At 48.3% G+C, this 13,702-nt stretch overlaps 1 protein-coding gene and 1 long non-coding RNA gene across 5 annotated transcripts; one reads left to right on the top strand and one right to left on the bottom strand.

Annotated features, from left to right (window-relative positions):
- Positions 1–1,269: 1,269 nt before the first annotated feature.
- On the bottom strand, positions 1,270–4,614 carry LOC112207522 (uncharacterized). The gene is made up of 3 exons (XR_002941957.3): positions 4,475–4,614; positions 2,087–2,225; positions 1,270–1,801 (listed from the first exon to the last, which is right to left on the bottom strand). It is a non-coding gene; the product is annotated as an uncharacterized LOC112207522 (long non-coding RNA).
- Positions 4,615–4,706: 92 nt separating this feature from the next.
- Positions 4,707–11,752, top strand: TRIM52 (tripartite motif containing 52). 4 transcript variants are annotated; one of them, XM_054684072.2, is made up of 2 exons: positions 4,707–5,846; positions 11,555–11,752. In XM_054684072.2, exons 1-2 carry the CDS (start codon positions 5,046–5,048, stop codon positions 11,735–11,737), a joined length of 984 nt encoding a protein of 327 aa, XP_054540047.2. In that variant the 5' UTR covers positions 4,707–5,045; the 3' UTR covers positions 11,738–11,752. The 4 variants fall into 4 exon arrangements, with proteins under 4 accessions (XP_054540047.2, XP_024209304.3, XP_016808286.4 ...); XM_024353536.3 differs by lacking the exon at positions 11,555–11,752 and adding an exon at positions 9,539–10,690 and having other exon boundaries at positions 4,725–5,846; XM_016952797.4 differs by lacking the exon at positions 11,555–11,752 and adding an exon at positions 8,974–10,690 and having other exon boundaries at positions 4,725–5,846.
- The last annotated feature ends 1,950 nt before the right edge of the window (positions 11,753–13,702 follow it).

The following is a 13,702-nucleotide window of genomic DNA, read 5'->3' as shown; positions in this document are numbered from 1 at the left end:
TTGAGCTCAGTCTCCTTCTCCCACCACCTGCCTGGCCTGAAATTCCCACAAACCTAGGAGCCCTTTGGAGTTGAAGATGATGCATGCAGGGGCCCTCTCTCCTACTGCAGCCAGAGATTGGATGGACAGAGGGGCCAGGCCACTCCATCTCGTCCTCTCCCTGGTGCATGGGCCGGGAAGAGTGAAGGGGCTGTGTGCTTAAGGCCTAGCGCTGCAGAGGCTCCGAGAAAACCAGCTCCAGCCCCTGCTCCTTTCAGCCTCATCTAATTTACGGCCAGGCAGGGCAGGGGTTCTGTTTCTCGGGGCCGAGACCCTGGGAGCCTGCAGGACCCTGCCCGCAATGCACTGCAGCTCACTCCCTCTAGCCCTCTTCCGTGTTTTCCCAGGCCAGGACCAACAGTGCCTTCCCCCGAGTTAGTCTCAGTGAGCTACTGCCAAGAGCAATTCAGTGCACGGCCACACTTCTCCCTAACCTAGAGCCCACTCCTCCTCTGCCAGCAGCATTGCCCCGGGCCTCCTCCCCATTATAGACTGTGGAGAGGAGGAGCCTAGAGAGCCCTAGCTGAGGCTGTCAAACCCTTGGCGTGGGCAGCTGGCAGGTTGACCCCTGACCCCGGCTTTTTGCCTTGAGGGGCGGCTGTGTGGTTCGTTGGCTGGTGTGACAGTGCAGGGCAAGGAGAAGGTGAGAAGATGCAGGGAGGCAGCGTGGGCCGCAGTCACACTTCTGCTGCACCCACATCTGTGAGCTTCTCCACAAAGAGGAGAAAGAAGACAAGGCCAGGGTTGGGCCTTCCCCTTGGCTTTTTTTTTTTTTTTTTTTTTTTTTTTTGAGATGGAGTCTCTCTGTCGCCCAGGCTGGAGTGCAGTGGCGCCATCTCGGCTTGCTGCCAGCTCCGCCTCCCGGATTCATGCCATTCTCCTGCCTCAGCCTCCCAAGTAGCTGGGACTACAGGCGCCTGCCACCACACCCAGCTAATTTTTTGTATTTTTAGTAGAGACGGGGTTTCACCGTGTTAGCCAGGATGGTCTCAATCTCCTGACCTCGTGATCTGCCCGCCTCGGTCTCCTAAAGTGCTGGGATTACAGTCATAAGCCACTGTGCCTGGCCAGGATTTTTCTTTTTTAAGATTGCATGTTGTTCTGTTGCCCAGGCCGAGGGCAGTGGCACGATCACTGCTTACTGCAGCCTTGACCTCCTGGGCTCAAATGATCCTCCCAATTCAGCCTCCCAAGTAGCTGGAACTACAGGCGCACACCATCACACGCAGGTAATTTTTAAATTTTTTTATTTATTTTTATTATTTTTGAGATGGAGTCTCACTCTGTTGCCCAGGCTGGAGTGCAGCAGCATGATCTTGGCTCACTGCAACCTCCACCTCCTAGGTTCACGCAAATCTTCTTCCTCAGCCTCGCAAGTAGCTGGGATTACAGGCACCTGCCGCCATGCCTGGCTAATTTTTGTATTTTTAGTAGTGACGGGGTTTCACCATGTTGGCCAGGCTGGTCTCGAACTCCTGACCTCAAGTGATCCACCCGCCTCAGCCTCCAAAATTGCTGGGATTACAGACATGAGCCACCGCACCCAGCCAATTTTTTTTTTTTTTTTTTTGTAGAGATGGGGTCTTACGACGTTGCCCAGGCTGGTCTCAAACACCTGGCTCAAACAATCCTCCCATCTTGGCCTCTTAAAGCACTGGGATTACAGGAGTGAGGCACCACACCTGGCCAAGAATTTCCTTAAAGCCTATGAAGTGGTGAGCCTTTCATTTCATGTGGAAGGTTCTGGTGGCTGCAGGATGGCCTGAAATGAGAGAGCAAGTGATCCTTTAGAGAAATGGTTTCCTTTCATCCAGTCTGAAGCTGATGGGGGTGAAATCTGGAGTGGCAGAAGTAAGGCTGGAAAGGAGGAGCTGGATTGGAGGAGAAACATCAGCAGGACTTGGCTGAAATGTGTTGGGTTTGTTCATTCGTTTATTTACTCAGCAGATACACAGGGAGTGCTCACTGTGTGCTTGGCACTGTGGTCAAGGAACTGAGTATGCAACAAAGAAGAGAACACATACAGCCCTTGCTCTGTGCCACTCACAGTTTGGCGCAGGTCCGGAGAGGAAGAGGAGGGCTCCAAGGTGTGCTCAAGGTTCCATTGGGACAGTGGTGTCCTCCCCAAACCAATGACCAATTAGTGAGGGGTGCAGTCATGCCCGTGGGCCTTCAACAGCATTTTACTGAAATAAAACAGAAAATATCAGAGTGCTTTGGATGTCATAAGGGAAAGAACACTGCAGAAATTTTCTTTCTGTTATATATGTGCAGGTCTGTATTGGATCAGTATGTGCAATGTACTTCTTATTGAAGGGCAGGTAAAGAAAGAAAAAAAATCTTGTATGGGGCTGAGCGTAGTGGCTCACATCTGTAATTCCCGCACTTTGTAAGGCTGAGGCAGGACTGCTTAAACCAGGAGTTCAAGACTAGCCTGGGCAACATAGTGGGACCTCATCTCTACAAAAAAATAAAATAAAAATTAGCCAGATGTGGTAATGCACACCTGTAGTCCCAGCTACTTGGGAGGCTGAGGCAGGATGATCACTTGAGCCCAGGGGTCAAGGGTGCAATGAGCCATGATCATACCACTGCATTTGGCCTGGGCAACAGAGCAAGACCCTCTCTCAAAAAAAAAAAAAAATCTAAAAGAGAATGGGTAAATCAGGCATGGTGGTGCATGCCTGTAGTCCCAGCTACTCCACAGGCTGAGGCGGGAGGATCACTTGAGTCCAGGAGTTTGAGGTGGTAGGGTGCAATAATCGTGACTATAAATAGCCACGGCACTTTAGCCTGGGCAACATGACGAAACCCTGTCTCTATAAAAAAAATAAAGAAATTAGCCTGGAGTGGTGGTGCATGCCTGTGTTCCCAGCTATTCCAGAAGCTGAAGTGGGAGGATTGCTTGAGCCCAGGAGGTGGAGATTGCTGTGGGCCCAGATCGTGCCACTGCAGGGGGCTACAGGAGTCTAAAAGGGAGGGGACACAATTTCCCCAAATCTCCAATGTTGAGGAGTTCTGCCTACACTCCTTGCCCCAGGATGACCCCAGCACCAAGGCCAAGAGGGTGTCTTGGCCCTCAGCACTGGGGTAGAACATCTGTACACAGAACCAGGCCACAGGAGAAGGCATACACAGAGCCCATGAGCACCAGCCCCTCTGAGCTGCGTCCAGCCCCCATCTCCATCCTCTGTTCTCCGGGACTACAAATCCAGGCCTGACCTGGTTCTATCCCTACCTGCAGAGACAGAAGACAGAAGGAGACAACCCCTGAGAAGCCTTTCCCCAGGGCCTGATTCCCCCTCGCACTGTAAGATCTCTCAGCCCGCACTTTGGGAGGCCGAGGTGGGCGGATCACGAGGTCAGGAAATCGAGACCATCCTGGCTAACAGGGTGAAACCCCGTTTCTACTAAAAATACAAAAAAAAAAAAAAAAAAAAAAAATTAGCCGGGCGTGGTGGTAGGCGCCTGTAGTTCCAGTTACTTGGGAGGCTGAGGCAGGAGAATGGCGTGAACCTGGGAGGCGGAGCTTGCAGTGAGCCGAGATCGCGCCACTGCACTGCATCCTGGGCAACAGCCAGACTCCATCTCAAAAAAAAAAAACAAAAAACCTCTCAGCCCTGGATCAGGTCCCCTCTCCAGGAAAGGTGACAGCGTGGGGTCTAAATGACACTGCCCTAGGGCCCCGCTGCGGTGGAAAACAGACCCAGACAGCGCCCCCAGCCCTCCCTCCCCAGGGAGGAATGAAGGGCGTAACAGACAGCGGAGGACACCGGGACAGGAAGGAGGGGCCAGCCGCTCTCAAACTAAGTCTAAACCACGGCGGTGAGGAAGTGTGGTCCCAAATCCAGCCCCCTCACGGCCGAGCTCACAGAGCTCAGGGCTGGAACTCGGAACCCCTGGCCCGACGCAGGCGGCAGCACCGAAGGGAACTTGAGCCCCGGCCCCCTCAGGGGACCCACGGCCGGGGCGCAGCTTTGCTGGCAGACGCCGCAATACTGCGCAGCCGCGGCCCCGCAAGCAGAAACAGGGCTGGGTCTGAGGCCTGCGTGGAGCTGGGGCCCGACGGCTCCCGGAAGGCAGCGGGGGGCACTGGGCGCCCCGGATCCGAGCCTCCCGGGCGGCAGGCCCTCCCAGCTGTGCGGCGCCCGGATCCCCACCAAGGCACCCCAAGCGCGGACGGCGGGACGGGCGACAGCACCAGGGTGGTGTCCCAGGCTTCCCCACCGCCGCGGACCCACTCGGCCCCGGCCCGGGCGGGGCTTCCGGAGAGATTTATCCCCCTTCCCTCTAACCTTCCTGGGGCTCCGGCTCAGGCTGGACAACGGCTCGGAGACCCAGTCCCCCTCGAGTGTTGACCCCCCTCATCCAGAACCAGCCAACCCACCAAACCACCTCTCCGAAGCCGGGCCTCTTCCCGGCGTCCGCCGCTGACCTGATCAGAGCCGCTCTGCCGGCCTGAGGGAGCTGAGAAGGGGCTTGGGAATGGGGTCTTGAGGAGGGGCTGGCCGGAATGTGCAGCACTAGCCCAGCTGGAGCGGGCGGCGCGGGCGCGCCTGTCCCCCAGCCCACCCAACTCCCGGCCCGCGCGGCCCCCGGCACACCATAGAGACGTGGTCCTCCGCCGGCCTAGAGCGTCTCTCCAGAGCGTGTGCAGGAGCGAGACGTCATTTTGCGTCGCCTCGGGCAGGGTAGCCAGCGGCTGCATCTGAGGCGGACGCCGCAGTGTAGGGCACACCCTGAGGGTAGCGAGAGACGTGACAGGACCGAGCAGCTGGGGGCTGCAGCCTGCTGTGTCCCCACCGATCCCAGAGAGAGGCTGTGAGTCTGGATCTGGGCGTTCGCACCCTGAGAGAGGGGGTCAAAGCTCCCCTGCGGCCCCGAGGAAGAAGAGCAAGGTTGAGGACCGCCTCGGGTCACCAGAGTAGTTTGGAGGCAGGCCTGCAGGCGCGTCCCCGCTCCTCAGCTCCAAGCTGACGTATCTACACCTGCCGGCGGGCATTGAGATGGCTGGTTATGCCACTACTCCCAGCCCCGTGCAGACCCTTCAGGAGGAAGCGGTGTGTGCCATCTGCTTGGATTACTTCAAGGACCCCGTGTCCATCAGCTGCGGGCACAACTTCTGCCGAGGGTGTGTGACCCAGCTGTGGGGTAAGGAGGACGAGGAGGAAGATGAATGGGAGGAGGAGGAGGAGGACGAGGAGGCGGTGGGGGCCGTGGATGGATGGGACGGCTCCATTCGAGAGGTGTCGTATCGGGGGAATGCTGACGAAGAGTTGTTCCAAGACCAAGATGACGATGAACTCTGGCTCGGTGACAGTGGTAGAACTAATTGGGACAACGTAGACTATATGTGGGACGAGGAGGAAGAAGAAGAGGAAGATCAGGACTGTTACCTAGGAGGCTTGAGACCTGACCTGAGGATTGATGTCTACCGAGAAGAAGAAGAAACACTGGAAGCATACGATGAGGACGAAGATGAAGAGCTGTATCCTGACATCCACCCGCCTCCTTCCTTGCCCCTTCCAGGGCAGTTCACCTGCCCCCAGTGCCGAAAGAGCTTTACACGTCGCAGCTTTCGTCCCAACTTGCAGCTGGCCAACATGGTCCAGATAATTCGCCAGATGTGCCCCACTCCTTATCGGGAAAACCGGAGTAATGATCAGGGCACGTGCTTTAAACACCAGGAAGCCCTGAAACTCTTCTGTGAGGTGGACAAAGAGGCCATCTGTGTGGTGTGCCGAGAATCCAGGAGCCACAAACAGCACAGCGTGCTGCCTTTGGAGGAGGTGGTTCAGGAGTACCAGGTGAGAGAAATGAGGGAATGTTGGGGGATGAAGGGAGTGGAAAGGTAACTAGGAGAGCTGAGGAATGAGTAGCATTCCTTTCCCACCTCCTCAGGTGCTTAGTTGCTAAACTTCTCTTTCTTTGATGAGGGAGACACGGTGGAGAGAGATGGTCATGTGGGTAAAAAAGGAGACACAAAACCATGAAGATTGGGGCAGATTGGCTTCCCCAGAGGAAGCTGAACAGATAATATGACGGTCACTGGAAGCGAACCACTACTGCTAATACTGGCAGTCTACCTAAGTGTAAGGGACATGAGTAACAGATACCCAGTACTTCATTTCTCCCTAATGTGAGTCCTTGACCAATTCCCTGGGACAGGTACAGATAGGAATAGAAAGCCACAGTACTTGGAGATAATAGACATTTGGGACTTCAGCACAAGCAGTGTCAAAATAGATGTATTGGTAGACAGAAATGCCAGATGTGAGTCCTAAACTACTGGTAGCAATTGGCCACACCCCCCTCTCAAAGTCTGGGATTGCATCTCTACCTTCAGTGGGGTCCGTTTTCCTTCTAGAGAAAGGCAAAGCATATAAGCATCTTTGATGGATCAGAATGTGCCTCATATCCTGATCACTTTTCTTTCCTGGTATTTTATCATAGTGGAAGGAGTGCAGGATTTAGGATCAGATGACCTGGCTCTGCCACTTACTGTCTAGTCTTGGGCAGGTGTCAACCTCCTTGAGCTTCACTTTTTCCCTAGGATTGTAAGGATTAAAAGAGATCATATATGTTAACCGTAAAGCACTAAACAAATGTTTGCTGTTTTATTTGGCTTTCTTGTAACTTGTCTTCCCTTGTTTGGGTGCTGATATGGTTAATGCCTTGCTTTCTAGTCTTGACTTCTAAGCATTAGATAATTGTCTCAATGACAATGAGCATGAGTACCATCTTCCTTACCAAAAGTCTAGGTAGATTTGACTCCTAGCAGTGCCCAAACGAAGGAGAGGTTGTCTTCAGGCCCAGAAAGGTTGACCTGGATATGCAGCAGCCGCTGCTCACGTCTTAGTAGTGCTTTACAGTTTATAAAATATATTTCCTCATATCTCCTATAGCAGTGGTTTTCAAATTGTTTTTTGACCAATTAGTGTGTCTTAAAATAAATGGGTCATGCCTAGCATTATCTCAAAATGAAGTAAGAGAAAATATTAGAACACATGGAACATAGGGTAAGTATTGCTTTATGAAACTTTTAAGTTATATATATATACATGTATATACTTCGTCTAAAAATATATTGCTTTCTTTGAGTTGCAGTCAAAACACAAACACAAAGCACTGTCCTACAGGCTTCATATATTAGATATTATTATCACCCCCCTGCCCCCATTTTATAGCAAATATTGGTAAGTGCACAGTTAAGGCACAAATCTAACCATAAGTCACTGCTACCTCTGTTACATTAACCTGACTTGAAGGACAAATCCTAGTACCATGTTTTCACCCAAGGTGATAACTAAAGTATCCCATGGAAAAAACTTATGTCCTATGCTTCTGGGTTTTAGTACACTGAAGCTGAGGAAAAGAGAGAACCTTCCATTTCTCTCCTAACTTTTTTTTTTGAGACGGTGTCTTGCTCTGTTGCCCAGGCAGAAGTGCAATGGCATGATCTCGGCTCACTGCAACCTCTGTTTCCCGGGTTCAAGCGATCCTCCTGCCTCAGCACCCCTAGTAGTTGCGATTACAGGCACATGCCACCATGCCCAGCTAATTTTGCATTTTTAGTAGAGATGGGGTTTCACCATGTTGGCCAGGCTGGTCTTGAACTCCTGACCTCAGGAGATCCACCACCTGGGCCTCCCAAAGTGCTGGGATTACAGGCATGAGCCACTGTGCCCAGCCTTCCTCAGCTAACTTTTATCATCATCCCCTTCCCCCATTTTATAGTAAATATTGGTAAGTGCACAGTTAAGACACAAATCTTTTTTTATTTTTATTTATTTATTTATTTATTTGAGCTGGAGTCTCGCTCTGTCATCAGGCTAGAGTGCAGTGGTGCGATCTCGGCTCACTGCAACCTATGCCTCCCGAGTTCAAGCGATTTTCCTGCCTCAGCCTCCCAAGTAGCTGGGAATACAGGTGCGCACCACCATGCCCAGCTAATTTTTGCATTTCTAGTGTAGACGGGGTTTCACCATGTTGGCCAGGATGGTCTCAATCTCTTGACCTCCTGATCCCCCCGCCTCGGCCTCCCAAAGTGCTGGGATTACAGATGTGAGCCACCATGCCTGGCTGTCTCTTTCATTCTTTAGGCAGTTCATTGTCACTTCCTTCCATTGGTAAACATGTAAATTATAGTCGCATGATTTAGAATTTTACTGACCAAAGTCATAATAATAGTTAACGGTACAAGGAACTATTTTTGTATAATGGTTTATTTAATACAGTATACATTATCTTTCATATACTTTGTTACAATGTTAAAAAAACTTCATTTTTCATAATATAGGAAATAAAGTTGGAAACAACTCTGGTGGGAATACTTCAGATAGAGCAAGAAAGCATTCACAGCAAGGCCTATAATCAGTAAGATGTGTGAAAAGTTGGGTAGCCACAGGAGGTGTTCATTAAGGATATGATTCCATTTATATAGCTATTTCTATTGCATAACCAGGGCAGTTTTATTGTTTTGAGGTCAATGTTCTTTTAAAATTTGATTTTCTCTAAGAAGAGGCTTTTTGGCCCAGAAAGCCTTACTTATTTTACATCTTCCAGTTTGTCCATCCCATGAGTTAGAGTTCGTCTTGACTCTGCAAGCTAGAATCAAAGAATTATGAAAGTAAGATCATTTAGATTTGACCAAGGGCACCATTAAATGGTGTCAGGTTTTAGGAAGCAGACGGGTGTATAAAAAGAAAATGAACAAAGATTTCACTTATTGGGGATCAGGCATAACTGGATGCCTGGATTGTCCTGCCACCCAGCTGCCACCAATAAAATCATTCATCACTCTGCAAGAGGGACCAGATGCTTCCATCATCAGTACTCCTTGTTTTTCTGTTATCTCCTTTGAGGTAGCTAAAAATGGCAGCCAAAAAAAAATGTTGAGGCTTTTCTCAAGTATATACTCATGTTATTTTGCAGAAGATAGGGTCAACTTCTTCAGTTGAGTTATCTGAAAGTGTTGGGCAGTGACACCATGCCAAACACTGTTAAATTCATGCCATTAAAAACAGTGGAGTGTTCTGCAAAGCCCGATTCTCTGCAGCTTTAAGACTGGACAGTATTGAAATATTCACAGGAATCTTCCAAGCCATGAAAGCTTAATATTAGACAGCCTTTTTAATTGCAAAGGAGAAAAAAATGGAGACACTTGTGAAACCTTGCATTCTGAGTGCTGCCACAAATAAATTAAGGAATTCCAGAATTTCTTCATCTACTTCTGCAGTCTTAACTCTGAATTAATGACTGAATATATCAAACTTCAGATCTTAAAAAACATCAGCTCGCAAGAGGCTGAGGCAGGAGAATGACATGAACCTGGGAGGCGGAGCTTGCAGTAAGCCAAGACTGAGCCACTGCACTCCAGCCTGGGCAATAGAGCAAGACTCCATCTCAAAAAAAAAAAAAAAAAAATCGGCTCATCTTTTATTGCTGTTGGTTGAGATGAATCTACTGATGAAGAAAACTGTACTTTGCTTACATTCAGAATAAGGCTTTCAAAACTGTGGATGTGCTGTTTTCGTGAGCCTTCTACTTGACCACCAAAGACAGTATTTTTGCAGCTGTATCAAATGAACCGAGTTGGAGGAAATTGTATAGGAGTATATCTTAATGGCACTACAGCAAACTGTGTTAAATTTGGGTTTTTGGCAAAGATTGAAGAAAACTGGTATTCAAGATGTACTGCAGCTGTCACCACCAAGCATGAACTTTCACTGACTACCCATAACCTACTGGAAATCTTCAGCCTTGCTGTCAGCATAGACCACTGTGAGAAACAGTACATTCCATTCCAGTCTGCCCTGCTTTTTGATGATCTAAATGCCATTCCATGTTTTCTGTTACATATTGAAGTTTCTTGGTTGTCAAAGAAAAACGGATTCTGCTGAACTTGTGGACAGAACAACCCCAAGGTTGGAAGAACAATGAAAAATAATCTATACTTGAACATTTCAAAAGTTAAAATTTTTAACAGAGTTTTAACACACTGAAGCTTAAAATACATTGACACTGAAATGTCAAGGGGCAAACACCAATTTCGCCGTTCATTATGAAATACATCAAACAAAACTTGCCAAAAATACAACCATAAAAATATAGCAAATGTATGTATGAGCAAACTAATGCTAAAAATGTCTAATTTTCTTGGCTAGTCTTTCAAGGACCAGATTCATGAATGTCATTTGAAGGGAAAAAGTGAAATACTTGGAATTATTTTGAGTGATGTGCTCCTGAGCTTGTTCTTAAAATCTACCAGTGGTAGCTTTTGGAAAGAATGTGTTTCATACCAATGTGCAGGCCTCACCGGAAGAGCTTCAAGAGGAGTTTGTGAAACTCAAGGTCTAATGGTTTTGACTAGAAACTTCCAGGCAAATACTGTAGAGAAACTTGGGTGTAAAATGACTAAACAGATGAAAAGGCTTTATCCACTATTCCATTTGCTCCTTACACCTTAAAAAGCTTTTTTATTTTTTAATGTTTTGATATATCTAGCTTTGGGGAGAAAGCAGTGCAAGAGTGTTATTAAAAGCAGCTTGTGTTTTCTTGCACCTTTTACACCACCCAGGAAAGAAAAGTTCAGGCTTAACAGTGACATGGCTATCACATCATCTGAATAAATTTTTTCCTTCTAAAATTACTACTGCTTTCATTAATTTTAATCATGATACTTAATTTTGAAATTGTAAATGGAGGGGCAAATGTGAGATTTTCAGGTATATGAAAAGTAGAAGTGTGGGTTACAAAAACATTGAGGAAAAACATACAGCTCACCTGTTTATTGAATGTCTTCCCTATTAGGTTCAGCTGTTCACTGCTGTATCACAAGTCAGACTGTTTAAACTTGTTCCTCTACTTCTGTGGCTGTACCCTGGATCTCATCTTCAGATTGGCTACACATCTGAAATCAACTCCCATTGCACTATGACCTTAGCTCTTAGCCTTCCAATACACTTAAGCACACTCCAATTACACCTGCCCTTCAGCTTTAGGGAGCCCACTGTTTCACTCACTCCATATTTTTTCCTTCCCAATTTATCAGACATTTAACAGCCTTACTATCCTACTGAGCCTAGACTGCATGATTCATTTTGGCATAAAGACCTGATACAGGCTGGGCGCGGTGGCTCACGCCTGTAATCCCAGCACTTTGGGAGGCCAAGGCGGGTGGATCACGAGGTCAGGAGATCGAGACCATCCTGGCTAACACAGTGAAACCCCGTCTCTACTAAAAACACAAAAAATTAGCCAGGCATGGTGACGTGCACCTGTAGTCCCAGCTATTCAGGAGGCTTAGGCAGGAGAATCACTTGAACCCGGGAGGCGGAGGTTGCAGTGAGCCAAAATCGCGTCACTGCACTCCAGCCTGGGCGACAGAGCGAGACTCTGTCTGCAGGGGAAAAAACAACAACAACAACAACAAACCTGATTCATGTTGTCATCTAAACCGGATTGATTGATTGATTGATTTCTTTTTCTTTCTCTCTCTCTCTCTGTTTGACAGAGTCTCGCTCTGTTGCCCAGGCTGGAGTGTGGTGGCACGATCTCGGCTCACTGCCAGCTCCGCCTCCTGGATTCACGCCATTCTCCTGCCTCAGCCTCCCGGGTAGCTGGGACTACAGGCGCCCGCCACCAAGCCTGGCTAATTTTTTGTATTTTTAGTAGAGACGGGGTTTCACCGTGTTAGTCAGGATGGTCTCGATCTCCTGACCCCGTGACCTGCCCGCCTCGGCCTCCCAAAGTGCTGGGATTACAGGCCTGAGCCACCGCGCCCGGCCTCTTTCGGCCTCTTTCTTTCTTTCAATGCTTTTGTTTTTGTTTTGTTTGAGCCAGGGTCTCACTCTGTTGCCCAGACTGGAGTGCAGTAGTGCGATCACAGCTCACTCACTTCCTAGGTTCAAGTGATGCTCCCACGTCAGCCTTCTGTGTAACAAGGACTATAGTGCAGCTAATTTATTTTTATTTTTTGTGGAGCTCTCCCTACATTGCCCAGGCTGGTCTTGAACTCCTGGTGGGCTCAAGTGATCCTCCTGCCTTGGCCTCCCAAAATGCTGGGATTACAGTCATGAGCCACCACACCCAGCCTAGACCAGGATTTCTCAACCTCGACCCTATTGACATTTTAAGTGAGATAATTCTTTGTTGTGGGCAGCTGTCCTATGCATTGTAGGATACTTAGTAGCATCTCTGGACTCTACCCACTACATGCAGGTAGTACCCCTCCACTAGTGGTGACAACCGCAAATGTCTCTAGACATTACCAAATGTCCCATAAGCGGACATTGCAAAATCATCCCCAGTTGAGAACCACTGATGTAGAGTCAGGGAAAGTGGTCATGTCCACATATCATCCTCTTGTAGGCACTATAGCCGGTGCCTGGCATAGGTGTTCAAAAGTGGAACACCTACTCTTGAGAGGAAGAATAGGCTTGCCTAGCTAGCACTTTATTGAAAGTACCCTGAGGGCCAGGCATGGTGGCTCACACCTGTAATCCCAGCACTTTGGGAGGCCGAGGTAGGCAGATCACCTGAGGTCGGGAGTTCCAGACCAGCCTGACCAACATGGAGAAACCCTGTCTCTGCTAAAAATACAAAATTAGCCAGGCATGGTGGCGCATGCCTGTCATCCCAGCTACTCAGGAGGCTGAGGCAGGAGAATCACTTGAACCTGGGAGGAGGAGGTTGCAGTGAGCCGAGATCGCACCATTGCACTCCAGCCTGGGCAACAAGAATGAAACTCCGTCTCAAAAAAAAAAAAAAAAAGTACCCTGAGTATCAGTGGATTAATGGATATGACACCCACTACTCCCTGCTCTTGGAGTGGAGTAGCAAAGTCAACAAACCTTTTCTAAACATTACCGCTGCTTATGTCACTTGGATTTGGGAGAACAAGAACCGTGACAGATGAAACAGTTCACAAAATCAAGCTCTGGAGATTTTGAGTAATAACAATCACTTCAGCTACTCCTCAGTTCCAGCAGAGCAGTAGGGATGTCATTTTTTGTTTTCAGGTATTATGCAGAACCACTGAGTCCACAGTGGAGGCGGCCCTGGTAATATAACATCAGTCCCTAAAGTACTTTCTTAAAACCTAAGGCTCCTGCCATTGACCATCAACCCCTGGCCTCTATGCCATGCCTCCTGAAACTCCTATAAGACTTGTAGATTCTATGCTGCTTCCTACCCCCAATTCCTAACTCCTCTGAAAATTATCCTGTAACAGTGAAGTTATTGCAAATATTTGCTGGCTGGTAAAATGTGGTTATAAGAAAGGAAGCTAAAGACGCTAGTCCTCCACATTCAAGCTAATAGAACTTCATGTAACAATGGAAGTATTCCATTGTTGTCTAAAACAGTAGATACTACTAGCTACATATGACTTGAGCTCTTGAAATGTGGCTAGTGCACCTCATGAACTCAATTTTTAAGATAGTATTTAATTTAATTTTAATTAGCCACATGTAGCTAGTGGCTATCAAATCCTATTTAACAGCACAGTTCTGTACAACCAAAGTCTAGTTCTTCCTGGGGCCCTTGGGAGTAGCAAGTGCAAGGGGGAGGATAAAAACAGAAATGAAACAATTTTCTTTTTCCAGCTGGGAGCGGTAGGCTGTAAGGTAATATTTTTAGACATAAAAGGAGAAAATATTTT

This window comes from Pan troglodytes, chromosome 4 (assembly GCF_028858775.2).
Source record: "Pan troglodytes isolate AG18354 chromosome 4, NHGRI_mPanTro3-v2.0_pri, whole genome shotgun sequence".
NCBI lineage: Eukaryota > Metazoa > Chordata > Mammalia > Primates > Hominidae > Pan > Pan troglodytes.
Note: the sequence above shows the minus strand (reverse complement) of the source record. Positions and strands in the feature narration are given on the sequence as shown.

Coding starts and splice junctions, on each gene's coding strand:
- TRIM52 (XM_054684072.2), top strand. CDS start 5,046: ATGGCTGGTTATGCCACTACTCCCAGCCCCGTGCAGACCCTTCAGGAG. Junction 5,847..11,554: donor AGGTGGTTCAGGAGTACCAG/GTGAGAGAAATG, acceptor TCTGTTTGACAG/AGTCTCGCTCTGTTGCCCAG.